Genomic DNA, 27,945 nt, shown 5'->3' on the forward strand with positions numbered 1-27,945 from the left:
CCCCCCCCTGCGACGCATTCACGCCCAATGCAAGCACGCCCAACGCAACGATGCCCAACGCGTCAGCCCCCTGTGCGCACAGCATGCCCACCTGCCTACTGCCCACGCCCAGCTGCCTACCACGGTCCAAATAACCTCTAAAGAAGCTAATTTTGGATTTTGGTAAATTGGAGTAGGGTAAGTTGTGATTTCATCTATATAATGGTATTTTAGCTATTTTTGACATTATTTATTGATATTAACAAGTATTAATTGAGGAATTTCCATGGAGGAATTCTCAGGAAGGTATTCTCAAGGTGATAGTGGAAAAATACTTGCTTGTGGTTAGTGTTTTACATTAGTTTATGCGTTTTGTATAGGGATAAATGCATATGTAAGTGCAAAATGATGCTTATTGACTGTTATGTGTTTCAGATATATTTGTGGAATTTCTATGTAAACTGAGATTATACCCGGACTACTATAAGTTAGCATGCTTAAAAAGGGTACTTGGCAGGAAAATATAGTGTCGGCCCCGTCTCGGTGGGAAATATAGTCAAAGTACCTAAGCGATGACTAACGGGAAAAGAATTTATATGCGTGTGACATTGGCCGGGAAAGAGTGGGTTATAGGAAAGTTTCCATTTAGAAAAGTGTTATGATTGATAATATGTCCATTGATGTGAACACGCAAGTACAGCATTGAACTAGAGGATGATAATTGAATGAATATACATATGATCATGCATAAATTATATTGAATTTGATTATTGTAATTTATTTCCCAACAAAATGTTTTGCAAAGGTATTATTATTTTAAAAGCACCACTCACTGAGCTTAGTAGCTCACACTCTTCCAAATGTTTTCTTATATCTCCCCCCCCCCCCCCCAAGTAGCAAAGCGGAGCGTTCATGGAATGTTCAGGAAGGAGTCTACTAACCACCAACATATCAGGATTTGGTAAATTCTCAGGACACGGCTCGGATCATGTAATAAAGAATATAGGAAATTGAACTATGTGTATGATAGTTAGATAGATTATTGTAAACATGTTAAAGTCTTAATAGATAAGGGGTGGAAATGTTAAATTGAAATATTATATTGGAATACTACTGGTGTATCCTCATGCTCCCTTCCAAGTCTTGGGGGCTAAGGCTAGGGAGAGGGTGTGACAATATATATATATATAACGTTGCGATCGGATCCTACTCGTAGTTGGATGTCCGCATGACACACATGAGGGCAAGCCAAAACGAAGATAGGAATCGTGATCAACGCATAAATAAATGACAGCAACTCCGCTGCCGAGTAGGTACGAGTTTAGGCTGAGAAAGAGCGCCTTGCTCGTAGTTGGATGTCAGCATGACACATATGGTGGCAAGCCAAAACAAAGGCGAGGCACTTAGATCAGCGCAAGGTCAAAGAAAAAGAATAATGTCAAAAATATGCAAGGATAAAAATCAGTTAACACCCCAGTGAAAAAGTTTTTTTCGAAATAAATCATGCGATGTCCTGGAATCTAGAAAAGTCGTTTTGAAGAATAAACTTGTAGTCCCTAGATTTTAGAAATATTTTAAGAAGAGACTTGAATAAGAATTAAGGAAATTTTGGTGTATAGGATTTGAATGAGCAATATTAGACTTGCATAAACAAGAGATAGGGACTTATAGATAAGCTCTGTTTGTCAACTTGCATCGCATACATCCTAGAGATAGGAATGATATTATGTGGTCGTCTTATTTGTGTGTATGCTATCCTGTCATCGCATAAATAAGAATAGAGACTTATGTGTAGGTCTTATAGACATCACATATATCGCATGTGTTCTAGTATTAGAAGCCGTAACATTCACATCGAGAGATGGTTTACTATTGTATGCATGTTGCATGATCGCAATGCATGAACGCATCCTAGGAAGTATTAGCCGAAACTCTTCTCAACCTGTTCACCGCATATTCATCGCATCTCCCGTTTACCAACTCTTTTCAGTCTCCGCCACATTTATTTATTTTTCATCAACGCAAACAACAAACCCAACAATTTATTTATTTATCCGATTACTGCAAAGTCTTCATAAAAATTACCAACGAAATCTATTTTCACAAGTCCCTGTGTTCGACCCTAGACTTACCAGGAAACTCAAAGGAATTTACACTTGGATTCCACTAGGGAAACTTAAGTGCACAACACAATTCCATCAATGCATAGCATCCACATTTCCACTTCATAAAACCAAGCATCATACACTCAGCTTTTCGATGACAAATATTTGGCGTATCAGACAGAGAATTAATGTCATCCCATCAGTGCAATCATAAGAGAGAAGACTCCTTTCACCCCGAAGCTCTATAAATACCGAAGGCAACCTTCAGTAAAGAAGTTCGGAGAGTTAGAGACTTTTCCCTGAGATAGAATAGCCTTGTTTATAGTTTTCCTTTTTACTTAGAAGGCAGGGCGAGAGAAAGGAGACGTCGGAAGATCGCTCTGGTCAGCTCGAGAGAGAACCCAGAGGGGTGGAAAAGTAGAGAGAGGGTCGACTCTCGCGAGAGCGAGACTATCTTTTGAACATAGTAGAAAAGACAGTATAAAAGCTTTGGGAAGCAAGAGATTTCTACCAGGCTCTTTATTCTCATTTCGCATTGTTATTCTGTATTTCAACTCTATATCTATAAAATAAAACTTGCTTATCTACATCTGTTCACTCTCTTAAAAGCACACATGAGTAGCTAAATTTATCGAATAGGTTGAGAAGAACTAAGCTAACATGACCTAGGATCTTCATCGCATGCGATTATCTTGTCTTATACTGAGCCCAACATCCCTTTAGAGCTACTCGAGAGAGTCTAAATAAAGAACCTAAGACTTGAGAGAGCTAGATTAGAATCTAGACTCGAGAGAGCGAGATTAGATCTGCATAAGCGAGAGATAGAGACTTAGAGATAAGCTCTGTTTTCCAACATGCATCGCATGCATCATAGAGATAGGTTATGATATTATGTGGTCACTTTATTTGTGTGTGTAACATTTTTCATCGCATAAATAAGAATAGAGGTTTATTTGTAGGTCCTATAGACTTTATCGCATATTTCGCATGCGTTCTAGAACTAGAAGCCGTAGCATTTGCGTTGAGAGATGATTAACTATTGTATGTGTGTTGCATAATTGCATAACATGAACACAATCCTAGGAAGTGTTAGCTGAACCCTTCTCAACCCGTTCCCCTACATATTCATTGCATCTTCCGTATTATCAACTCTTTTCGTAACTCTGCCGCATACATTTACTTTATACCACAAACAACAACCCAAAACAACTATTGATTTATTGGTTACCGCAAAGTCTTCTTAAAAATTATCACCACATACCATTTTCCCTAGCCCCTGAGTTCAACCCTAGACTTACCAGGAAACTCAGTGGAATTTATACTTAGATTCTGCTGAGAAAACTTGTTGCTCAACGCATTTCTATCACTGTAATTCATTCCATTATTTCATCACATAAAATAAAGCATCAATTATCCTTAGATCTGCATAGGTGAGGGTAGCTCATTATCGCTGGCCCAATAAGCCTCTCATATCAGGGGTAAGATCAGGTGAATAGCTGGGAACATAGGGTGCAAGACGGAATTCACTTCTACTCGTTATAAGGATAGTAGATAGGTTGTTCCCTTTAGTACTGAATCCAGGTCTTGAACAAGGGGCCCCATCCTCTCCTTGGCTCGAGAGGGGTTCAGTTTATAGGTTGGACCTTAAACCAAAATTGTTCATTAGAGGATCAGTGGAACTTAAGGATAAGATGTAGTCTCGAGGGTAAAAACGGTTTTTATGACCCAGCCAATATTACGAACAACCTGTGAAGGATTAGCTTACTAATCATGGTTATATCATATGAAAATAAATATATCTATAGTAAGGGGAGTGCAACTACGGGACTATAGTGGAATGACCCGTTGATTAACTCCATCTAAAGAGTTTAGCCAGCTAATCTCGGATCGTTGGAGCCCATGATCTATAGGTCCATTAGGTTCCCCTACTAGCTCATATGGAATAAATAGCTCATATGGAATAAACTTAGAATAGTATGATAGAATAATTCGAATTGTTCGAATTAGGTGAAGAGAGAAAACCAACAAGTATATGTGATATAATGGTCGGTTTTTCAGTTTAGAGATACAGGTTTAATATTTAAATGTAATTTAAATATCAAGAATATGAATACGTTCATATTCGGAAGCTCGAAAATAATGAAAATGGTCAAAGATGTAAAAAGTCAAAGAGTTGACTTTTGACTTTGAAAAGTCAAACATTGACCGACCTTATATTCAAATGTTGGATAATTCCACTAACAAGATAGTGGGCTAGGTGTTGGCTTGTAGTGGAGACATTAAGCCCACTTAGATAGTGGATTTCAGGTGTTGGATTTTTATGAATTTGTTTCATGCAAATTTTGCATGACTTTTTTCTATAAATTTGGGCTTTCAATTTGGAGGAAAAAATTTTGACATTTTGCCAAAAAAAAATTCTAAATTTGGGTAGGAAAAAATCACTATTTTGAGGAAAATTCAAAACCCAAACCCAACCCAAAAATCCATCTTCTATTTTCTTATCTTTCTCTCTCTCGGGTTCTTCATCCATCGGGTCTCACAACCCGGTTCTGAGTCCAGAGTATAGTAGGTCAACTATAGTTGTTGTTTGGTTTGTGTTCGAGCGGAGATAGAAGAGTTTCGGGAGCTTCGAAGGTAATGTTTAAAAAAAAATCCTAATTAATTAATTTAGGGTTGTATGTTTAATTTGTGCAATTAAAGTAAAATTGATCCTTATTTTTGCTGCGCATGCCTATTTTTCCATCAATTTAAACTTCGATTTTGGAGTTGAACCACTAAATCACTGCCCTCTTTGTTCTTATGTTATTCTTTTACATTTATAACTTTCTGTTAGCTTTATTTGCAAGCCTTTCAAAATCTACATTTCACAACAACGACCCACAAATTATAATAACCACTCACTATAGTAACAAACTCAACGCCCTAAACACCTCCTAAGTGTTGTTTCAGGCACCAATTTCGAATTAGTTGAGGGCCTATAATAGCCCGACTGTGTGTTAAGAAAATTGAAGTAAGAGTTATTTTAATCTTCATTTAGTTTCAATATCACTATTTACACCTCAATAACAAACTGTCTGTCATTCCAATGTTTTCAATGACTCCACTCCTCAGCAACCAACTTCGACAACTACTTTGGAGTAGCCAACTCCAATGATCACTTAACAAACCAACTCCAGCGAAGACCATCCCCAACGCCCAACTTCAACGATGACTACCTCCAACAACCAATTCTAACGATCACCTTTGATAACTAGTTCTTAGTATTTAGTAGTTTTCTTTTATTGTAACTAGTTAAAAGACACATGTGTTGCACGTGATTTAAGTTCTTATAACTTATAATTTAAGGCAAAATTTGAATACTGAATGCGATATTTTTTTTATTTATCTTAAATAGTAATATTTGACATTGTTTCAAAAAGTAATGAAAGAAATAGTAGATATAATTGTATATAATTGTATATATTTTGTCTTAGGCTAATTTATAATGTAATGAAATGCGCTGAAATACATTAAAATCTACGTAACATAAATGGTATGATGAAATATATATTCTGAATTAATATATTTTCATTAAGTTTAAATTTTAAATTGTTTACACTAAAGCCACGTTTACGCTAGTTGAAAAATAATTCATCAATGGTAATGTAAAAAGTGGATCCCACTAGATTACTTTGTTGATTTACCTACTTTCCGTAATTGTAATGAGATGTGAGGCCTACCTGAAAATCTGTAATCAAATCATGTAATTTAATTTAGAAACCCACTACCTTTACAGTTACCGTTATCATTACCATTATAGATATTATTACTATAACTGTATGAAAATTATAAATTTATCACATTTACTATTACCTTTTATCGCTATTGTTAGTGTTATCGTTACCGCTACTATTAGGGTCAAACAATAACGATAACAATAAATTGTGACAAATTCATAATTTCAAGTAAACGCGATCAAAAGAAATCCAATTATGTTTGCGATTCAAGCCTATTATAATTCATCCATCAATGAAATCTCATTCCGATTACACCTTTTTTCATTACGGTTTGGTAAACGTGGCCTAAATTTAAGAGGAAAAAAAAAGAGATAGAAATAGAAAAAAAAAATAGAAGAATGAATAAGATTAAAATCCATACTATGATGAAATCACAACTAAAGTTATATATTGACTTTTACCCCCCCCCCCCCCCAAAAAAAAAAAAAAAAAAAAAAAAAAAAAAAAGTGTATGGTCTCTTACTACTTCGTGAGTAATTGTTTGGTGGTTTTCTTATAATTGATTGATTCTCGTAGAAAACGAAAGAAAGCAATATTTCATATAACCAATACATAGCTTTAAGTTTTTAAGGAAAAAAACAAAATTTATTTAATAAACTTAACCTTCATTAAAGGAGAATCCATTTGAAAACAATGTTTTTTGTGTACATGTAAAGCAAATTTGGATCTTCTAGTGATTTGATAAGAACTTGTGTTGTTGATGTAAAACTCTTTTTGATAATGCTAGACTTGTCTCATAAAAATACATGTTGAGGAAGAAATATCTTAACACTAGGAATAGTTTGTGCATGTGCTTTATTTATTGTCATTGCAAAACATAATCGAAGTGAAAATTGTATCATTTTGAACTTGAATGAATATCATGTCTTTAAGTGGATTTAAGGGAGTTCTTGATGCAAAAACTTGTTTTTCTCTATGTTCTCCCATTGCTACTTCAACATGCATACTATTTGATCCAAATTATCAACATACCATTCTTATTCCATTGCAAAATCCATTCGACAATATAAATTTCTCAATAGCATAATAGGACAGTTAACATTAAATATACGCTTATGTAACGGTATTCCATTTGATAGCAGAAAATTTTTAAAATATTCCTAATGGCTAATAGTAAATATTTGTATCATCATTACCTCATTGAAACTTTTGAATGTTGTAACTTCTTGAAAGATATCTATCAAAAGTTCATTTAAATAATCAACATATAAACAAACTTTTATCTCATCGAAACTTTTGAATATTGTAACTTTCCCTACAAAGAGAACCTGGCACTTTGAAGAGAAAAATTCCTTATAAATTTCTGCACATTGAGAGCTGAAGAGATTTGCAACTTGAGATCGTAGAGCTCGCAATGAAAAGGAACGTGATATACATCAGAAGTCCTCTCTTTCCTGGACTGTTCTTTGTGGTTATTATGGGATCATTTTGTTGGAGTTTTAGTTTATCATAACTCTAATGTAATGCACCTTAGATTTGTTAATTAATTTTATTCAAGATTCTTCAATGATCCAGAGAGAGAAGGGAGAAGAAAGAAGATTTTGGAATTTAAACTCAATTTTTACGAATTTAGTCCAAGTACGCGACCCACAAATACTAAAAAGTAAACAAATAAACTTACTTTTGCTATATCCTGGAGAAAAATATAAGGTATGTATATGTAAACCTATACTATAAGAATCCCCTTTATATACATTACCGTTACAAGGTAGATGAAGATTTTGAATCCTGAGTCTTAACATTTTTTGAAGACGATGTTAACGAGTGATAAGATGAAGCAACAAGTTGGGCCAAAGCTGGAACAGCACCACCTGTAACCATTCATTTAGAAACAACTTTTGTATTTGATACCACCTTCAAATGAAAGTAACTAATAATCACTATCAAAGTCATTTTTCTTAAGGTAATTACTTATGATGTGTTCCTGTTCTATTATCAATGCTAAACAAAATGGCATTCCACATCACTACTACTACATTCTAAAGAAGGTACTCAAATTTGGCATACCATACTATAGAACATTTTGGGGAAAAGAAAAAGCCAGCTGCAATTATTAAATATTAAATAACAACAAAATAACTAACCTGTCATTCCTGCACAAGCTGAAGAAAATACAATCACAGGAGGAGCCTGCAAGTGAGATAAAATGTTTCCACTCAAAAAGAGGACTAAAACATTAAAATTCATCTCAAGGAACTGTACTTGCACCCTATGTACACCAGGGTTAGAATGTTTCCACTCAAAAGAAAAAAGAGTTCTCTTTAAAGGGGAAAAAGGGTACCAAACAAGGACAAGCCTAACAGAGAAGAAAATGGCTCAATCTAAGAGAATAAGATCTAAAAGAAGAAAAAGAAAAAAAAAAACTTCTTTCAACGCGAACGCCCAAAGAAAGGTGTTAAATCTAAGAATCAAACATCCACCCTAGTGTCACTCTACGATTCTATTATTCTCACATCTCTAAAGTTCCTATTATTTCTCTTGATCCAGATGACCCATAAAATAACAAAACAAATAAATAAATAATCTTAATTGTGAGAGAATATCAAGCTTTTTAATAATTCAATATGTACAAATTAGGTCTTCTTATATAGGAGAAAGACATTATAAATATGAAAAGAATATGGTAGTAAAGACTAAACATTATGCACAATAATAGCACATAATCATTCATGAATAGTAGAAATTACAAAGGAAAAAAAATACAAAAACAAAAAAAAACAAAAACAGTCCTCCATAAAGCCCCACCCTATACCACCGCTTTAATTTTTTCAAGCACACTTGCTTCCTAAATTAGCTATCCAGTGAGAGCATAATCCATATCAACAGTCGAGCAGCAGTAGGTTGGGTCATTCTGAAAATTATCGTTGCCAGTTATTATCACAGTCAAAATCAAGCAACAAACATAAACCCGATTGGAAGACCAAACCTTCCCCACGACACCTCCATTTTTAAAAATCCTCTTGTTTTTCTCTCAAACCAAATATACCACAAAATAGCTACAAAAAGGCAATTGTTCAATGGACACCCTACTTTAATATTAATAGAAGGTAGAACAAGATCTCCATGATTGATTGACACAAGATTTATTTTGGGGAATGAACTCTAGTAAATAGAACCTTTTTTTTTCTTTTGTTTACAAAAACTGGGATTTCATTGACAAAAGAAGATACAAAAGAGGACACACATGCGATAACTACCAAACATATCCCAAAAAATATTCTAAGCAGGTAACCCATTGAAAGGTCGTTTCGTTCCGTCTCCAAGGAAAACACCACATAAAAGCATAATGTCCTGGCTTGGCCAGAAGAAAAAGTGCCAGACATGAGCTGGAGAAAAGCAACCACTGCTACTTCGGAAGCACCAACTAATGTTAAAATCTTAATAGGCATGTACCGACAAAGGCAGCAAAAGGCATAAGAAAAGAAGGTACAGTACATTTGGTCCTCCACATCTGCCTTACATAAGATGCACCCGCTGGGGGAAATCAAAAGGCTACCCATTCTTTTTGGAAGTCCATATCAGTACTCAGCTTCTCATGAGCAAGAAACCACCTTCATATGGATTTCTTATTTCAATATTTACTTAAGCCAAACTGAAACATTCACTTTTGTTGATAAATTTAGGAACAAGAGAATAATAGTAAAAGACCACTCCTTTTGAAAGTTTGAACGTCCACAGTTTTGAATTCCTCTGAGGAGTCTGACCAGCTTTGAGAAATAGTAAAGCCTCTAGAGTGAACCACCCTACACATCCTTGGGAAGGCACTCCGGAGGGCAGGTGTCTCCATCAGCAACAATAGGCTTACACCACTTATTTTCCTTGCAACAACATTCCTGAAATACAACCTTTATGGCCTTTCAATTTAAAACGGTCTTTCAGAGATGGGACCAATTCCCTATTTGTGAGATGGTTCTTGGGGAATGTAACCAGAGTTTTCTCATTCATGAACTGCTGACTATACTTAGTTAGAAGAGCCATATTCTAAGCTCGATGGCTGCTTACACCAACTCCACTCTTAGTTGTGGTCAGTAATATTCCACTTAATAGCATTGGGGACCCTTTGAGGCCTCCGATTGTGATCACCTACTTTAGGAAGGCTAAGAAAGGTATTTCACAGTAGGCAATAAGTTAGAGGAGTTGGGACGGTCGAGCGTGTAGTCTCATGTATGTGGGGGATTTTATAGGGGTTTGAACGCTTCTTTGGTTATCAACAGTTGAGAGTCGCACGCTGGGGGAGAAGAATCAGAATTACTATTGCAGTGTAGAAATGGAGGAGGGACTATCGGTAGAAGAGGGCTGCCATCACTTGAAATTCCAGGAGAGAGATTATAGAGCAAGCATTTACTTCTTTTACATTGAAGATGGAACCTACAGCTTTTTATCCTTTTCAAGTGAGACTTCAATGGATGGGAAACGCACGGACTTGAAACAACTTCAGGCATGGGGCTGAAATTCTTGGAAAGTGAATCAGCAAAGTCAGCTACAATCTTGGCAGCAAAACCCATTTGGATGTCTTTCGAAGGGATGTCAAGAGTCTTTTTGGCAAACAACTGTATCCCCAACGACTTTCTCCCTCTTCAATAAATGAAGCTCTATGTTCACATCAAACTTAGAAGAATTCCCGAAAATTTTCTCCAACGGCAGTGGCATGGAACCTGATTCAAGTGAGAGACCAATTGACCAACTTCATTGGCTTTTGCAGCAAGAAATTCCCCCCCTTTATGCTGGAAACTAATGCGTTTCTTGAATAATTTAAGGACAGCCAAGATGGTAATAGAAAATCCAGGTCAGGATCTAAAGAATCAAACTCTAATCCTTCATCCTTTAAAACTCGATGCAAACGGACTCTATCAATTGGGTTAGTAAAATCCTTAACCAATAATTCACCTTTCACTCTTGAGGCAGGATCAATTAATTCAATGTCTCCAAAATTTAGAAAGATAGAACCACGCTTCTCGTCCGCAATTTCTATGGTTGATGGCAAGAAACCACATAAATTTTTTTAACTTGAATCCTAGCTTCAAAAACATTAACGGGGTTCAAAGTATCTGATGCAATAACTTCCAAACCTCCAAAATAGGCTCCAATAGTTTCAAAAGTTTGCCTACACCAATAGTCTAATGGGAGATTCTTGATTGAGATCTATCCTCCATATCCTTTCGAACATATCGGCCGGCTATGCACAAACTTGTTCCACTTCTCAAACTTCAGATAAAACGAACCACAAATCTGCTATTTGCCCAATTCCTCAATCAAATCCTCAAGAGATCCTTGATCCAATTTTGGTAAGGTATTTTCGCAAACAAAGGATTGATATTGACATCAGATTGAAAGTAATTTTTAACGTTTTAGCTATTTCAAACTAGTCATTGAACTCAAACAATCTGTAAACTATCCATAAATTGCTAAAATCTTCTTGAAAAACATCAAGAGTTCTTTAGCACCCAATAATGAGTCTTACTCTGTTTATTGGGTACTAAAACAAGGCCTTGCTTCAGAAGTGGAAAAGCTATTGAATCCACGCTCTATTTCTTCGATGGGAAAATGGAGCTTTGCTAAACATTTGAAGTCTTCACAATGTCCATGTAGTCTTCTCCTTGGTTTGGTAGAGCAATATTTGCTGACCCCCTTCTTGGGATAAAAGGCTTAGCAGAAGCTTCGAAATATTTTTGAAATTCTAGGAGCATTAACACAAAAGAATACCAACCTTGCATCAATTCTCTGGAAGGAATATGAATAAAGTATCTACCCCCAAAAAATGGCCAAATAACAATCTCATAATCCATCCTGAGGAACCATGGAACTTAGACAATTTTGTGACACCCGAACCATCACACCCATTCCTCACAAAGAAGCGTGAAGCAGAACCCTTGATCGTGTCTAAAATGTTTTCAACGAATCAACTAAGTTGTGACTGCGAGCGGAGAAGGAGCTTGTCAACTTCCAAGTCTTCCATGGAGAACGTATCAGAATCGTTCCAAATACAAAAATAGAACACGTTCGCGATACAACTTTTCACTTCCATACTTACAGTTGAAAGTTTGACGAGAGATGATCAGGAAGAAAGGATGCTAGTGGAGAAAAGAGGATGATGGAAGGAAAGAGGGATAATGTAGAGGAGAGAGGCTACCGACAGTAGTCGGAGGCTAAGCAAGAGGTCAGGGTGAAGGTGGTCGGAGGCTGGTTGGAAAGGGTAAGAGGGGACAGAGCCAGACGACGGGCTGTGAAAGAACGAATGAAAGGCAAAGATGATATGGCTAAGAAAACAATCTAGGGCAAAGGTGGGAAGGAATCGGGGAGAAGGACGGTGGCTGGAGAAAGGACTGGGTCGACAAAGAAGGACAGCATGGGAAAGGGGCGGCTCGCTTCTTCCTTTTGGAATTGTAATTCTCTTTCCAATCAATTTGCAAAATATTCGAAGATTTGTGCTCGATCACGAATGTATTTATTTCTCCAATTTAATTATCCCGTATTGTCTTATGTATTGCTTCAAGTGTACCTAGCAAGTTCATTTACTCGTTTTGTTTTCTTGTATTTCGAGTATTAGCTTCTTTTCATTTATTCAATGAAAAGTCTTGTTTCCTTTCCAACAACAACAAAACAAAATAAAAAAAAATGGAAAATGACATGACAATTTGTGATTGGTCAAAATTTCTTACTCAAAAGGGAGGTCAGTATAAGATGCATAATTTTGTGGATGTTTGGCTTAGGAGAGGCTCCCAACGGTCTAAAAATAGCTGGTGTTTTCTGGTTTTCTTGTTCTTGGTTCTTAAATGTTATGGTTGTGATCAAGGTAGATGGAGGCATTTTAATTTGTCAAGGGGAGGTAAACTCACTTTGATCAAGGCAGTTCTCTCAAGTATTCCAATTTATTACTTGTCTAAGCCTTTGAGATCAATCTCAGAACGAGAGAAGATTATGAGAAAGTTCTTTTGGGAAGGTTCAGATACATGCAAGATTAATCACCTTGTCAAATGGGAGTTAGTTTCCAAACAACAAAAACATGGAGGCCTTGGTTTTGGTGATCTAAAGAACCAAAATGTGGCTCTGTTGGCAAAATGGGGTTGGAGGTTTATACATGAGAAAGAAGCTCTTTGGTGTAAGGTAGTAAAAAGTATTCATGGTAGTGATTCATGTGAATGGCACATGGCTGGAAAAGAAGGGAGAAGCCTTAGAAGTCCTTGGATTACTATTTCCCGAGTTTGGCAAAAAGTTGCATCATTTGCATCTTTTAAACTTGGTAATGGCATTAAAATTTCCTTTTGACATCACAAATGGTTGTGTCTCTCCACTGAATTCTTGGTTTCCAAAATTGTATAGAATTACCTCGTCTCCGAAAAGTCCAGTTTTTCAACATTGGGATTCAACTACTTTATCATGGTCAATTACTTTTAGAAGATTACTAAAAGATGATGAAATTCTGGATTTTCAAAATCTTTTACTGTTATTAGAAGGTAAAAAGATAGCTGACGGGCAATATTGTAGATCTTGGTCTTTAGATGCTTTAGATACTTTTTTGGTGAAATCATTATTCAAGCGTTTGAACTCATCTTCACCAATAGACAGTCTGTTGTACAAAAACTTGAGGAAATCAAGCTGTCCAAGGAGAATAGATATTATAATTTGGGTAATGATTTTTGGTTCTTTCAATTGCTCACAAACTCTTCAAAGGAAGCTGCCAAATCATTATCTTTTGCCCTCAATCTGCCCCCTATATGTGTGCAGAATTCTGAAGACACCAGCATATCTTCTTTGAATGTCATTATTCTTTGGAATTATGGAGGAAATTGTTTGCGACATTCAATCTTCACTAGGTTTTCAGCAATGTTTTCAAGGAGAACATGGCTCAGCTTATCATCGATCCTTTTCTAAAAACTCACTCGCTTCAGTTATGGATTAATGCAGTTAAAGCAATTTTGACAGAAATTTGGTTTGAGAGAAATCAACATATTTTTCAAGAAAAGACTCTTCAATGGTTTGATCGTTATGAGATTGCAAGAGTTAAAGCTTCTTCTTGGTGTTCACTTTCTAATAATTTTTTGAATTATTTTATTCAAGATATTTGTCTTAATTAGATGTTTTCATTCATTCTATGTAATAGTATTTTTAGACACATGGTTTTCTATTGTATTCAAAATGTTCGTTTTGGGTATGATGAGGATGCTATGGGTGTGTCAACCTAGTTGAGATAGCCAGGTGCATCTGTTGATCCATAGTTCTTATTTTTAGTAGTTTCTTGTAATTCGAGCATTAGTCACTTTTCATTTCATAAATGAAAAGTGGTGTTTCCTTTTAAGAAAAAAAATGTTTTGGTTGTGATCTTCCTAGATCTCACTGTAAATTGAAGATCTATTAATACAACAGTGTTTGGTATTTGTATTCCTCTATTTTTTCTTTTTGAGACAGAAACATAACCTTTCATTGATGTTAATAAAAAGAAGCTAATGCTCAAAGTACAATACATAAGAACTCATTGCAACTTAAAGAACAAGGATCAGCAGGCACACCCAGCTATCTCAACTAGGTTGACACACCCCTAGCGCCCTCATCACATCTCGAAAGTACATTGAAGAGAAATACATCAAAGAGAAATACAACCAAAACCGCAAAAAAAGTCTCAATCAAAAAACATAATTAAGGTGAAACAATAAAAGTTCAATTTAAGCAAATATCCTAGTTGGAGTAGTCCTCGAAGGCCTTGGAGAGAGAACACCATGTAGAAGCTAGGAATCGAATTGTTCCATAACAGTCTTACCAATTTGTCGCTTCGTCATAAAAAACTCTTTTAATTCCGTTCAGACCATATTTTGGAAATTAATGCTTTCACAGCATTAGATCATAGCAGTTGAGCTTTGAAAGATAATCGGGGTCCCAACAAGATTTGAAGCACGTTATCCTGTACTGGGTTACTGAAAACCCATGAAGGATGAAAGTAGTTTTTGCCAACAACAGCTAAAGAAGAAATAATCAAATAGCAGGTGTTGTAAATCCTCACTGTTTGCTAAGCATAGAGGGAAAATAGTAAGGGAAAGATAGTGTGGCTGAAGCTTATGATGTAAGGTAGTTGAGCAATAGAGAGAACCAAATAATAACACCCAAACAATAATATTAATCCTTTTTGGATTTTTGGATTTCCATAGCACTTGAAATAACTCTTTGTCAAGGTGAGATGTGGAATTCAAGTGCCTTGAAAGAGATTTGATGGAGTACTTACCCGAGGCATCCAAAGGCCAGCTTCTAGAATTGGGTAAATGTGATGGAGATTTTCCAATAAGCTGCTCATCAACTGCTATAACTCTGAAAAATTCCTCTTCTTTAAGCTGTGCCTTCTTTAAGCTACCATTAGGTAATGAGGCAATACGAAAAAGTCAAGGGAAGCTTACCTTAAATGGAGATTCAGAACAACAAACATCCAGCCAAAAATAAATTCTGACCCCTAATCCAAGTTGAAAGGTTGCAAAGGATTTAAATTTGTTCCATAATTTCGAGATACTTATCCACGGGCAGCGAAGACTCGAGCCAAATTTTCCAGATGTGTGCCAATGATGAGGCTCCAAGCCGTGAATGCTCTTCATAATTTTGCTCCAAAGTGCTTTTGTTTCATTACAAAATCTCCAGTTCCATTTGAAAAGGAGAGTTGTATTTCTGTCTCTCAAATTTCTCACACCTTAACCGCCATCCTTCAAGGCTTTTGAAGCGGTTTCCCATCTCACAATGTGGTTCAATTTGCTACCTTTTTGTCCTTCCCAAAAGAAAGAGCACATAATTCTTTCCAATTCCGATGTCACCGAGCAAGGCATTTGGAATAATGACATGTATTAAGTTGGTAAATTTGATAAGACTACATTACAAAATGTCAATCGACCCCCTCTCAAAAGGTTGTGTAACGTTTCCATCTATCAAGCTTCCAATGAACTTTGTCAATGATAGGCTGCCAAAAGGAATGTTGCTTAGGATATCTCCCAAGGGGTAACCCTAAGTACATATAAGGCAATTTTTCACCTTTGCATTTCAAACATGAGGCCATAGCAAATAAAACATCCTCTTCAATGTTTATCTACCACATAGAGAAGACTTCTCCCAAAAGATCATTATTGAGGAGATGGTAGCAGAGCAATGCACTTTTTAGAATATTCGTTCGACGGTTACATTAGGGTTTACGCTTCTCACAAGGTTAGGGTTTGAGTTGAGTCATCTAGTTTGAGTGGTTGTTTGTCTATACCACCCATCCCAGGAGAAACGTTGTCACCATCCGCTCGAGTCTACAGTCATCAGTCACCAAAAACAACCACGCGTGAGGTTCACGCGCCGCCACAAAGGGTTTCCTCCGTCACCATGAGCCGGCGCGTGGGAGCGCGTGGGGCCACCGTTCCACGTTTCGTCAGTTGGGTTCTTCTCGATTTATCTTTTCTGATCATTTTGTGCATTTGGTTCCATTGAAATCTACTCGATTGTGAGTTATTTGAAAAAAAAAACTCTTTTTTGCTTAGGGTTTGTTGTCGTTTTGTTTCAATTTGGAGATGTTTGCTCTTTGATTCATCTTTGATTTCTATCTTGATTTTCTCTTTCCGCTCATGAGATCTACAAACTGTTTGTTAGCTCATAATGGATGAAGTAAAGCATATGGTAGTATCTAATGTAATTCGCCTAGCATCGAAGATAACTGAACACAAGTTAAACGGATCTAATTACTATGGTTGGCGTTGAACGATTCAATTTTATTTGCTTAGTACAGATATGGATGACCATGTGATTGAGTAGCCACCAAAAGATGATAAGAAAAAGACTTGGTTTTGCGATAACGTTCAACTTCATCTTTAGATTATGAATTCTATTGAAAGTGAGGTGGTTGGCTTGGTAGATCATTGTGATTCTGTGAAGGAACTCTTAGAATTCTTAGAATATCTATACTCTAGAAAAGAACACATTCATCGAATGTTTGTTGTCTATATGCAATTCTTTCGAGCTGAACAAAAAGCACAATTTGTTACGAGTTACTTTATGAGACTTAAGAAGGCAGCTGTCGAATTTGCTTTACTATTGCCGTTTAGCTCTGATGTCAAAGTTCAACAAGCTCAGCGAGAAAAGATGGATACTATAATATTTTTTAATGAACTTTTACCTGAGTTTGGAATGACTAAAACACAGATTCTTTCTGATTCTAAAATCTCGTCATTAGAGGAAGCCTTCAGTCATGTTCTTCGTACTGAGAGTTCTCAATCCGGTTCGCCTATTTCTCAACCTAACAATGCCTTTATGAGTCAATAATAACTTCCGGGGTACTCCAAGGATGACTAACAATTTTCAGAAGCCTAGTTATGATGATCGAAGATCAATTCTCAGGAGATCGTCTATGACTATTGTCGTAAGCTAGGGCATATGAAATGTGATTGTCGAAAGTTGTTGTATAAGACTCAACGATCTCAACATGCTCAAATAGCTTCCACCAATGATATGGCTGAGAAGTCTGTTACCATCTATGCTGACGACTTTACTAAATTTCAAGTATTCTAGGAATCCTAGCAGACTTCTTCTTATCAAAACCTATTGCCACCATTGTCGAAACAAGTAATACGAAATGTCTTCTTAAATCATCTACCAAATGGGTCATAGACTCTGGTGCCACCGCTCATACGACAGGTAATTCTACCTTATTTCCTGCGCCTTTGTCCCCTATCTCATCTCCATCTATCACTTTGGCAGATGGATCAACCTCCTTTGTTCTTGGATCCGACACCATTTCTCTAACTCCATCACTTTCTTTATCCTTTGTATTACATTTGCCTCAATTGTCTTTTAATTTAATTTCTATTAGCCAGCTTACTCGTGACCTTAACTGTTTTGTCTAGTTTTTTTCTGATTATTGCTTGTTTCAGGATCTATGAAGAAGAAGATTATTGGTAGAGGACATGAGTTGGGGGGGCTTTACATTTTTTACCACCAGATACCGAAAGCTATGGCTTGCTCTGGAGTTACATCCCCATTTGAAGTTCATTGTCGTTTGGGTCATCAATCATTGTTCGTGTTGAAGAAACTTTATCCAAAATTTCGTTCCTTGTCGTCTTTGAATTGTGATTCGTGTCAATTTTCTAAATTTGATTGTCTTAGTTCTAGTCCTAGAGTTCATAGACGAGCCAGTACTCCTTTTGAGTTAGTTCATTCTGATATTTGGGGCCCTTGTCCAGTCGTGTCACAAACAAGTTTTCGTTACTTTGTTACTTTGGTGGTTGATTATTTTCATGTGACTTGGCTATATTTAATGAAAAATCATTCTGAGTCATTGTCTCATTTTTGTGCTTTTTTTTTAAACGGAAACAATTCATTAATTTAAGAGAATATCGAGCAAAAGCCCAAAGTACAAGAGGATTATTCAATGAGCTAAATAACAACCGAAAACCAAAACGGATCAGCTAGCGTACCCGGGCATCTCAACTAGGTTGACACCCCCTTAGCGCCCTCATCATATCCAATAATTATCTAAGACTAGCTTAAAGCAGAAGCCTAGCTTCTTTACATTCCCAAAAGGACAAACAACGAGGCTAATAACTAAATAAACATTCTGAAAAAACAATGAAAAAACTACGAAAAACACTGGATGCTGAAGAGACTAAATTCCGTCACTTGGGAGGGAGGCAAACACCCTCCAATTGAGATTAAATTCTGATAAACTGTAGGCATTGAAGTGCTTGGAGAGGATACACCAAGAAAAAGCTAGCCGACGGGCTGATTCGAACCAATCTTGACATCCAAGCACCTTATCATGGAACACCCTCTAATTTCTTTCAAACCAAAGGTCAGCCAGCAGTGCATTTACTGCATTCAACCACAGAAAATTGCAGGGTTTGTGAAGGTTTATACCAACTAACAGCTGCTGTAAGTTGCCCTTAAAGTCGTTACACATAACCCATTAGATGTTGAAGAAGGACAGCAACTTATTCCAACACCAAGCTGAATAGGAACAATGAAAGAAAAGATGGAGGGAGTCTTCTGACCAATTTAGACACAAAGGGCAAATTGAAGGAGAGATATTGTTGGCGGCCATCTTACTTTGCAATACCGAGGCTACATTCAACTGCCCACTAAGCATTATCCAAACAAGAATGTTAATTCTTCTTGGGCTGCAAGTCTTCCATAGGGCCGAGAATAGAGATTTATCCATTGGGGAGGAGTGGGAAAGGTATGTTCCAAGTGAGTTGATCGTAAAGAGTCTCGAGGCTGAGATAGACCATACCTTGCTATCAACAAATTCTGAAACTTTCCTTGTTGCAATGACCCCAAGCAAATCTTGAAAGGAGGTGATTTCATCATCTTTAAGCAATCTGCGAAAGGTGATTGACCAAGCTGCCAAATTGGTGTCCCAATGGTCAGCAACCGAACCGTTTGGTAACAAAGATATTCGAAAGAGATTTGGGAATAAGGAACGGAAAGGAGACGCTCCCACCCAAGGGTCCAGCCAAAAAGCAATTCTTCTACTATTTCCAAGCTTAAGAGTGGCCAACGATTCAACTTTTAGCCAAGATTTAGAAATACTAATCCAAGGGCTTCTGAGACTTCTACCCCCTTTACCTGCCGTGTGCCAATTGAAAGGGTCCGTGCCATGGATGGTTCTGATAACTTGCCCCCAAAATTTGCCTTCTTCTTTGAAGAACCTCCAGACCCATTTAGCAAGTAGGGCTTGGTTCATAAATTTGAATCCACCAAGGTCAAGGCCTCCATCTGTCAATGGTTTTTGAACCATAGCCCACTTCACCAAATGATTTAGCTTGCTGCCAATGTGCCCTTCCCAAAAGAAATTTCTTGTGATTCTCTCCAATTTCGAAGCAACTCCTTTCGGCAATATAAATATGGACATGAAGTGTGTTGGGAGGTTGGATAGAACTGACTTGCATAATGTGACTCTACCTCCTCTAGAAAGATTGAAACACTTCCATTTATCCAATTTGGCTTGGAAGTTGTCCAAAACTGGTTGCCAAAAAGACAGCTTCCTCGGGTACCCTCCTAGAGGCAGCCCAAGATAGAGGATTGGAAGCTGATCAGCCTTACAATTTAATGCAGCAGCCATTGAAAGCAACTCTTTTTCATCCACATTTACACCGTAAAGGGCTGATTTATCCCAGTTTACCTTCTGCCCTGAGCACCATTCGAAAAACTCCACCGTTTGCTTTAGTTTTGCAAGCATGCTGCTGTCATACTTACAAAACAAGAGCATATCATCCGCAAATTGAAGGATGGAGATCTGGATTTTATTTTTGCCAACCACAAAACTTTCATATAGACCGGCTTGAATGATCTTAGTCACCAAAGCACTTAAAACTTCACTTACTAGAAGGAAAAGAAAAGGTGAGAGGGGATCACCTTGCCTAATGCCTCTAGTGGCAACCACTCTTCCCCTTGGTTTTCCGTTGATGAACACAGAAAACATTGGATTTTTAACACAGCCCAGAATCCAATCAATCCATTTCTGATCAAAAGTTTTTTACTTTTCAACCCTTTTCTAGGAAATTCCAATCCACACGGTCAAAGGTCTTCTCCAAATCAAGTTTGAGGATCCATCCTTTCTTCTTTTTCACTCTATACTCTTCTACAGCTTCGTTAGCAATGAGGATGGGGTCTAAAATTGCCTTCCTTCAATAAAGGCACTTTGGGAAGAGGCTATATGCTAGGTGTCACAATCGCTCTTTCGGGAGCTTCTCTTAGCGATTGTGCGGCACTTGTTCCCGTTCAGAACAAGTCAGCCACTCGAATATGGATTGCCGGTGGCACACCGAGTGCCTCTCGCACCTCCACCCCCGTTTTAGGGAAAACGGTTTTTAGAAAACGGGTTTGGAGAAAAGGTTTTCGTAGCAGTTTTTGTGAGTGCGAATAAAAGAAAGATTGTAGTAGGCTAGAAAGCAATGAGCAACAACAACAGCTTTATAGAGTACTACTCCGGGTATGGGGAAGTGATGATTAGTCTTATCCCATATAGTGGCATTCTGAACAAAAGCCAACTGGCACCCTTGCATATGCAAAAGGGCGAGTGGTCACTTACAATGAAATGTAAAGAAAGCAAGCTACTAAGCTAATACAAAATACATGATATGAAAGTATGCTAGAAGAGGGTTAAGATCGGGCATGCGGGGCCATGGGCACAGGGCCCTGGACAAGCATGACCGTGACATTCTCCCCCACTTAATTGGTTGACGTCCCTGTCAACCGACCCTTGTTCAAAATCTGCGATGGCTGGAGCTGCATTCTTCAAATCTTCGCCCGCTCCCAACTGATCTCTTCGTCGGGGAGATCCTTCCATTTCACTAAGAACTCTGTCAGTTCTTGTCTGGGTCTTCCAATACGGCGCGTACTTTATTCAGGATTTGTGCAACTTCTTTCTCAGCGGAATTCTTCCTCTGACCGGTGGGCGCCTTAGCATATTTCGTTGTTCATCCTCGGGACGAGATGATAGGGCTTCAGGATACTCACATGGATGATAGGATGAATCTTCATCCATGAGGGTAACTGAACCCTATATGAGATTCTCCCGACCTTTTCAATTACCTCCACTGGACCTTCATATTCCTTACTAGCCGTTGGTCTCTCTGGCCTCGGAAACGAAATGTTCCGGTCGTAGCTTGATCAGGACCTTGTCCCCAGCTTGAAACTCGAGGGCCCTCCGCTTCTTATCAACCCACTTCTTCATCCTTCTTGACGCTCTATCTAGGTAGGCGCGAGCTATTTCAGAGGTTTTGCTCCATCCTTAGTGAAGTTTATGTGCCTGAGAGGACTTTTATCTGCATAAGGGTGGTCCACCAAGTGTGGCATGAGGGTTGTCTACCGCACACCACTTCGAAGGGCATTTTCCAATCGCGGAACTTGCTGGCTATTGAAGCTGAACTGAGCCACATTTAAAACTGGACCCAGTTCTTCTGCCTAGCGTCGATAAAGTGACGCAGATATTCCTCGAGCATACTGTTAAAGCGTTCCATCTGGCCGTCAGTTTGGGATGATAGCTAGAGGAGATATTTAGTGTTGACCCAATATTTTGGACAATTCTGTCCAAAATGTCCCCAGTGAATCTTCCGTCCCGATCACTAACGATGCTCGCGGGGACGCCCCATAATTTCACGATGTGTTTGAAGAACAGCTGGGCGATCATCACGGCTGTGCACATCTTCGGTGTTGGGATGAAAGTGGCATATTTTGAGAACCGGTCGATGATAACAAGGATCGATTCAAACTCTCCCACCTTGGGCAAATGGGTGATGAAGTCGAGAGACACGCTCTCCCATGGTCTAGAGGGCACAGGTAGGGGTTCCAGCAAACCCGCTAATTTCGCCCTTTCGACCTTGTCTTGTTGGCAGACAAGGCAAGTCTTGGTAAATTGCATGACATCGTCCCGAAAGCTTGGCCAGTAGTAGCCTTGTTTCAAGAGAGCATAAGTCCTCTGCCAACCATTATGTCCTGCCCACGGTGTGTCGTGACACTCCTTCATCAGCGACCTTCGTAACTCCCCGGATCTTGGGATGTAGAGGCGATTGCCCATGGTGTATAGTAGATCATCTATTTTTAGTTTTGTTGGCATCGGATCTTGGGATGTACACTCCATATTTAGTTTTGTTGGCAGACAAGGCGATTGCCCTTGGTGACAATAATGAGATAGACACAAGCTCAGGCCAAAGGAAATGTCTCTCTCTGTATTCTGCAGCCCCATATACATTTGTCACCCAACAAAGATTCTTGCAAAGAGTCGTGATCTTGACTGATAATGTGTAGCCCTTTTAAGAAATTCAATGGGAGTTACCTTGCTTCCATCCCACATAATAAGCATTCCACCTGATTTTCATATGATGCTACAAATGTCCAGCCAATGCCATTTGAACTCCATATTGATTTGATAAAAAATGAGTACCTCCAATGCTTTGGTCTCTTGAATCAAAACTAAATATGGATGATGACTTTGTATGAAATATTTCAATGTTGTCTGCTTAGATTTGTCATTAAGACCTCGTGTATTTCATGATATGATCTTCATTCTTAAGAAACCTTTAGTGGAGATGTGATTTCCTGCAGATTGAAATCACATGCAGCCACTAAAGATGCAAAATGTGGTAGAATTTGAGAAGAAGACAAAGGTTGAGGACTTACAAGAGATTGTTGTTGCTCTAGAAATAATGTCATGTAAGCTTCTCCCAACTGATGTAATGTGAATGAGTCTTCAACTTCTTCTTGTGAAATAGGGTTGTCTGCTTCCTTGCTACTTACACTTACATTTGATTCATCATCTGACTCTTGTTGATCATATTTCTTGTAATTTTGAGAGAATGTTCATTGAACGAATTGAACTTTTGAACCAGGAAACGTGAAGGCTGATTGGACTATTATTGGTGACAAATGTCCCATCCTTGAAGAGATTTTATCTTGACAAGTCAAGACTCTCCCAACATCTTCTTCCAAGATTGGGATTGGTGGCATGATTTAACAATGATTCGGCTGCGTGCTTGGAGGCCTGGTTCGAGTAGTGCTCAAATTCGGAATTATCTTGTTGCTGATCATAAAAAGACTCTTCATCTTTCACCTGAGGATTTTGTAGGCAATCCTTCTGGGAGGGAGAGTGAATATTTTGAGAGGGCTTAGGTGATTTTTCATTGGTCTCCCCGTTGTTTAAAGCCTCTTGCACTTCTATGACTCTTTGAGCTTTCTCCTTGGAAATTGCCAGACATTTAATTTATTAACAATATTAGTTGGCACCTTTTCATGTTCTAAAACCCTTTCAGATTCAAGAGTCTTTCTAGGTACAGAGACCCGCTGAGAAGGCTGGATTTCTGCCTTTTCTTTATCCCACACAAGACCCAAGCAGTCTTTTTCTCTCTCCAAATTAATGGCCATTGATATATCCTTTGTTGCATTTTTTTTTCCTTCAAGAATGTCTACTGTGAACCCTTCATCAATCATGGTCTCTTTAATTTAAGTGATATCCACATGATTCAAAAAGTCATCCGCTGAAAAACTCTTTTATTGATTGGGATATTATTCTTGGAGATCAAAGGTTCCAAGCTTTCAAAATGAATATCAAATTTCCCAACAATGAGTCTTCAATACTTAATGAGGTTGGAATAAAACCACATAGGTTATTTTCAATCTTAATAAACGCTGAAGAGCATTGTAAACCATTTCAAGTTTCTGATGAAATCTGCACAAGGCCTCCTAAGTGAAGACGAATTGCTTCAAACAGAGAACTTTTCCCAAAAGACAAATGGAAGGTTCTTGATTGATATCCATCCTCCATAACATTTGACAAAGCTTGGAAGAGAATGAAGCTTTTTCGACCAAGGTTCAATCTTCAAATGCATTCTTCCATATTCGTTCCAGTTGCCATCTAAATGCTCTGGATCAATCTCCTGATTAAACCTAATTAAGGCTTTATCATCAAAAAATGGATTAATTGATATAGATACTTGAAAAAAATCTTCCAAAGTATCTTTAACATCTGACCAAGAATAATATTCCATCAATTGTCACAACTAGCAATGAACTGAGATTTAAGTCTAGCATTTCTTTTTTCTTTGCAATCCAGAAAGACGAATAATCATGAAGAACCTGTGGATGTTCAGATTCCATCAGAGTTCTTGTAGCTTTGTTGTCATTCACAGTGTCAGCATAAGTTCGTATTCTGATGGGGCTGTTAAGTTTTTGATCTTCAAGGCTATAGACTCCATGAAGTTGATTATTCAGAGTTTGTAAACTTTCTTTCACCATCGAAGCAAAGGATTGCCAGCCTCTTGTATTCATACTTGCTGGAATATGGATGTTTCTTCTTCCACCTGAGGACCAGACTGCTGGTTCCACAAATCACCCTGCTTTTGATTGAAATTTGGCCACACGAATGATTCCTTGCTCCATCTTGTACTTTCTAGAGAAGAAACCATGGATTTGATCCTTTCCCTGTTGTACCGTCTGCTCTCTTGTCAAGTCTTCTATAGCAAAAACCGATTTCTTCTTGCCATATGCAAAAGTAGTAATCATTAGGGGCGTAAGTGATTCGGTTCGATTCGATTTTTAGAGAAAACTAGAACCAGATTGCCCAAATCGGTGAAGAATCCATATGAACCGAATCCGAATCAAATTCATTAGGAATCCGAACCGGCCGGACTGTCTGGACCAGCGGGTTTGGTCGGCTTGAGTATCGATTGGCCGAATAATGTACGCGCACATGCTAATATGACCAGGAGAGAGACAAACCACCGGAATTTATTTTATAAATCTGAAATAATATAAAATCATTGTACTCCCCAAACTCGAACTTGCAACCAAGTGTTTCCAGACACGATTACTTACCAACTCTACAAAGGAATCTTTTGGAAATTATCCTGCAACTTAATATAAATATTTTATCGGTCGGTACGGTTTTTCAACACTTTTTTTTGTCTAACCCGAAATTGACCCGACAATTCTTGGTTTTCAATATTTTCAACCCAACACCGCCAAACCGACCGGCTTTAACCTGACATAATGCACAGTTTCGATCAGCTTAAACGGTTTTTTCAATTTTTTGATTTTTTACTTGCGCCCCTATTAGTCATCAATATTGCCTCTTCGTTTCCATGACTGTGAGATTAGGAATGGAGAAATGTGGTGGATAGATAGAGGAGAAGTGGGATAGAGGAGAAGTGGTTGGAGAGAACAAGGAAGTCGGAGAAAGTGATTGGAGTTACTTGTGGATAAGAGAGAGGATAGAGGAGAGAGGAAAGAGCATATTTACCTCAACAATTTTGTATTCCTCTATTTTTAACGTTCAATTCCCACATTTCTACCAGAAACCCTTTATCTTGATCCGACCATGTTCGTGTAACCATCTTCAACAAGACTTCTACCTTCGTGGGGCAAGGGTCCCCTTGATGTGTTGCCTTGTTCTCTCCTAACAAGCATGTCATCATAAGAGACTTCCAATTAAATCCATGAATCCCATATTTCGCAACCAATGCATACCCAAAATAATGTCAACTCCCAACTCCAGAGGCAAGATATCCTCTTTGATGGTCAATTGTGGTGAACAAACTGCAACCAATGTACAGACTCCCTTACCTCAATTGCAACTCATGTTCCCATCACCACACCATAATTAAACAGTTCTATGAGAGGCAAACCCAATTCATCAAACAGTCATTTGGAAACAAAATTGGTGGCTCTACAATCCAAATTAGTACTGCCAACCATTGTCGCCCTACTTAACCTCGACCTTCATCGTGCCTAGAATCAAAAATCCTATCACCGACCTCAACGCCAACTCAACCAATTACCTATATCTAAATTTTTAGCCTTAGTATGTTCTGCAATCTCCTCGATCACGATTTCAACTTCATCCTCTCTTGTTCCCTAACAACACGAACACCTGCAACTCGCAATTCTCGAAACCCTACCATAAATTTCTTATCGCATTTAGAACATAAACCCTTTCTCTCTTAAGCTTGATACTTCCACATCATTAGTCTCTTCATGGGTGCTTCCTTTTGATTATTCAAACCCTTTCAGGTAATGTGTCAGATCGAGTTGGTGTAGAGATAATGCCAAGTAAATCTCGAATTTCTTCCTGAACTCAACCATCATTCCTCTTGTTTCACGGTAAAAAACGGCCACACAAAGTTCCCTTCTACATTGGTTGAAACCTCTCAAACAATTGTTTCTTCAAATCATCCCATGACTTAAGCTTCCATAGACTATAGTCCATCTAATATCACTACTGCATGCTCAGAACTAACCACAGAAACCCATGATCTTCTCTATGTCAGTCAACTGATGAATCTCAAAGTATCTATAAATAACTACCGAGTTTGAATTTTTGCCAAAAAGAAATAGCGTCTCAAGCTTCTTGTACTTGTTGCAATAACCCCCATTTTCCCTCTTGGCCTGAGACAATTGCCCTTCATTGGTGACTGTTTTGATTCAATGGCTCTTCACTACCATCTAACATCTTTTGCTTCTACGAGGACCTTGGTCGTGGATAATAATCGAAACTTGCCACAAGAGGTTTCAAATATCATCGCACCCTTTGCTCATTGATCTCAAGCCTTCTACGATTATTGATCAATGTTCTCACACATACTCTGTAACGTTTCTTTAATCTCAACCATTTCTTTCTCAGTTCCTTCTACCTTTCTTTTATTTGTTCCTATGCCATCTTTCATGTTCTCTCCATGATGAATGTGCTCTAATACCATTTTGTAAGGAAAACTGTACCAAAACTCTGTTATATTGATAGTTCTTAAAAATAGAGTGAGATATCCAGCACAATCACTAACCAAACTAAAGAGAAATGGAAACATTTTATGGCGCAATGCAGTGAAGGACATTCCGTGGTCGCATTTTCTTATACAGCAGTTTTTTCAGCTTCAGATTGGAGCTATTCATGTTTTTTCTTATTCTTTTTTTTTTTTCTTTTGATATTACCAATCAATGTTATCTGTGTCAATTGAAGTGTTGGAACCCTCATCTTTCACGGTTGATTTATATTTTCAAGTAAGATAACAACAATGCCAGTACCCGTTATTATCTAATATTTTACAAACTCTTACAATTTCTATCATACCAAAAGAACAACCAAGAAATCAAACATTCAAAGAAATCTGGAGGCAGATTTTGTAACAGTTCATAATCATAACAAATTGGAAACAGAAAGGTACTTACACCAATAAGAAAATGCAACCACATTGGCCCTTTAACTGATCTCTGAACAACAGGCATCACTGCAATGGCATTAAAAGATGAGCTGTTTAACAGATAAAAGAGAACAACAGAATATAAAGAGTACGTAGGATAGTTTTATTGTTGATCATGTAAGTTAGTCGGGGATTTGGATAGCAGCTCGTATTGTATTTGTTGGATTTATTGAATGGAAAGGTGTATATTACCATTGTTAAATCCATAGAAAGCACTAGCAGTACCACCAACAGCAGAGCCAATCTAAAAGATATACAAAACATCCCATCAACAAAGTGGGGTATCAAAACATGCACAGGTCAGTACAACATTAAAGGAAGCAAGATTAAGGCAATATTTAATTTTCTAAATGGTTTATATTTAGAGAGAGAGAACAGAAGATCATGAATGCAAGG

At 37.8% G+C, this 27,945-nt stretch overlaps 1 protein-coding gene across 1 annotated transcript in view; it reads right to left on the reverse strand.

Moving 5' to 3' along the window:
• Positions 1-7,387: 7,387 nt before the first annotated feature.
• The window catches only part of LOC120073695, a 43,791-nt gene continuing 23,233 nt past the window's right edge, over positions 7,388-27,945 (reverse strand). Inside the window, exons 11-14 of the mRNA XM_039026496.1 lie at positions 27,742-27,793; positions 27,518-27,576; positions 7,945-7,990; positions 7,388-7,671 (exon numbers count right to left, since the gene is read on the reverse strand). Of these exons, the coding sequence (XP_038882424.1) occupies positions 7,562-7,671; positions 7,945-7,990; positions 27,518-27,576; positions 27,742-27,793 (267 nt within the window). The 3' untranslated portion in view covers positions 7,388-7,561. The remainder of the gene's footprint in view (positions 7,672-7,944; positions 7,991-27,517; positions 27,577-27,741; positions 27,794-27,945) is intronic.

The sequence above is a fragment of the Benincasa hispida genome, chromosome 3 (genome assembly GCF_009727055.1).
Source record: "Benincasa hispida cultivar B227 chromosome 3, ASM972705v1, whole genome shotgun sequence".
NCBI classification, from domain to species: Eukaryota; Viridiplantae; Streptophyta; class Magnoliopsida; order Cucurbitales; family Cucurbitaceae; genus Benincasa; species Benincasa hispida.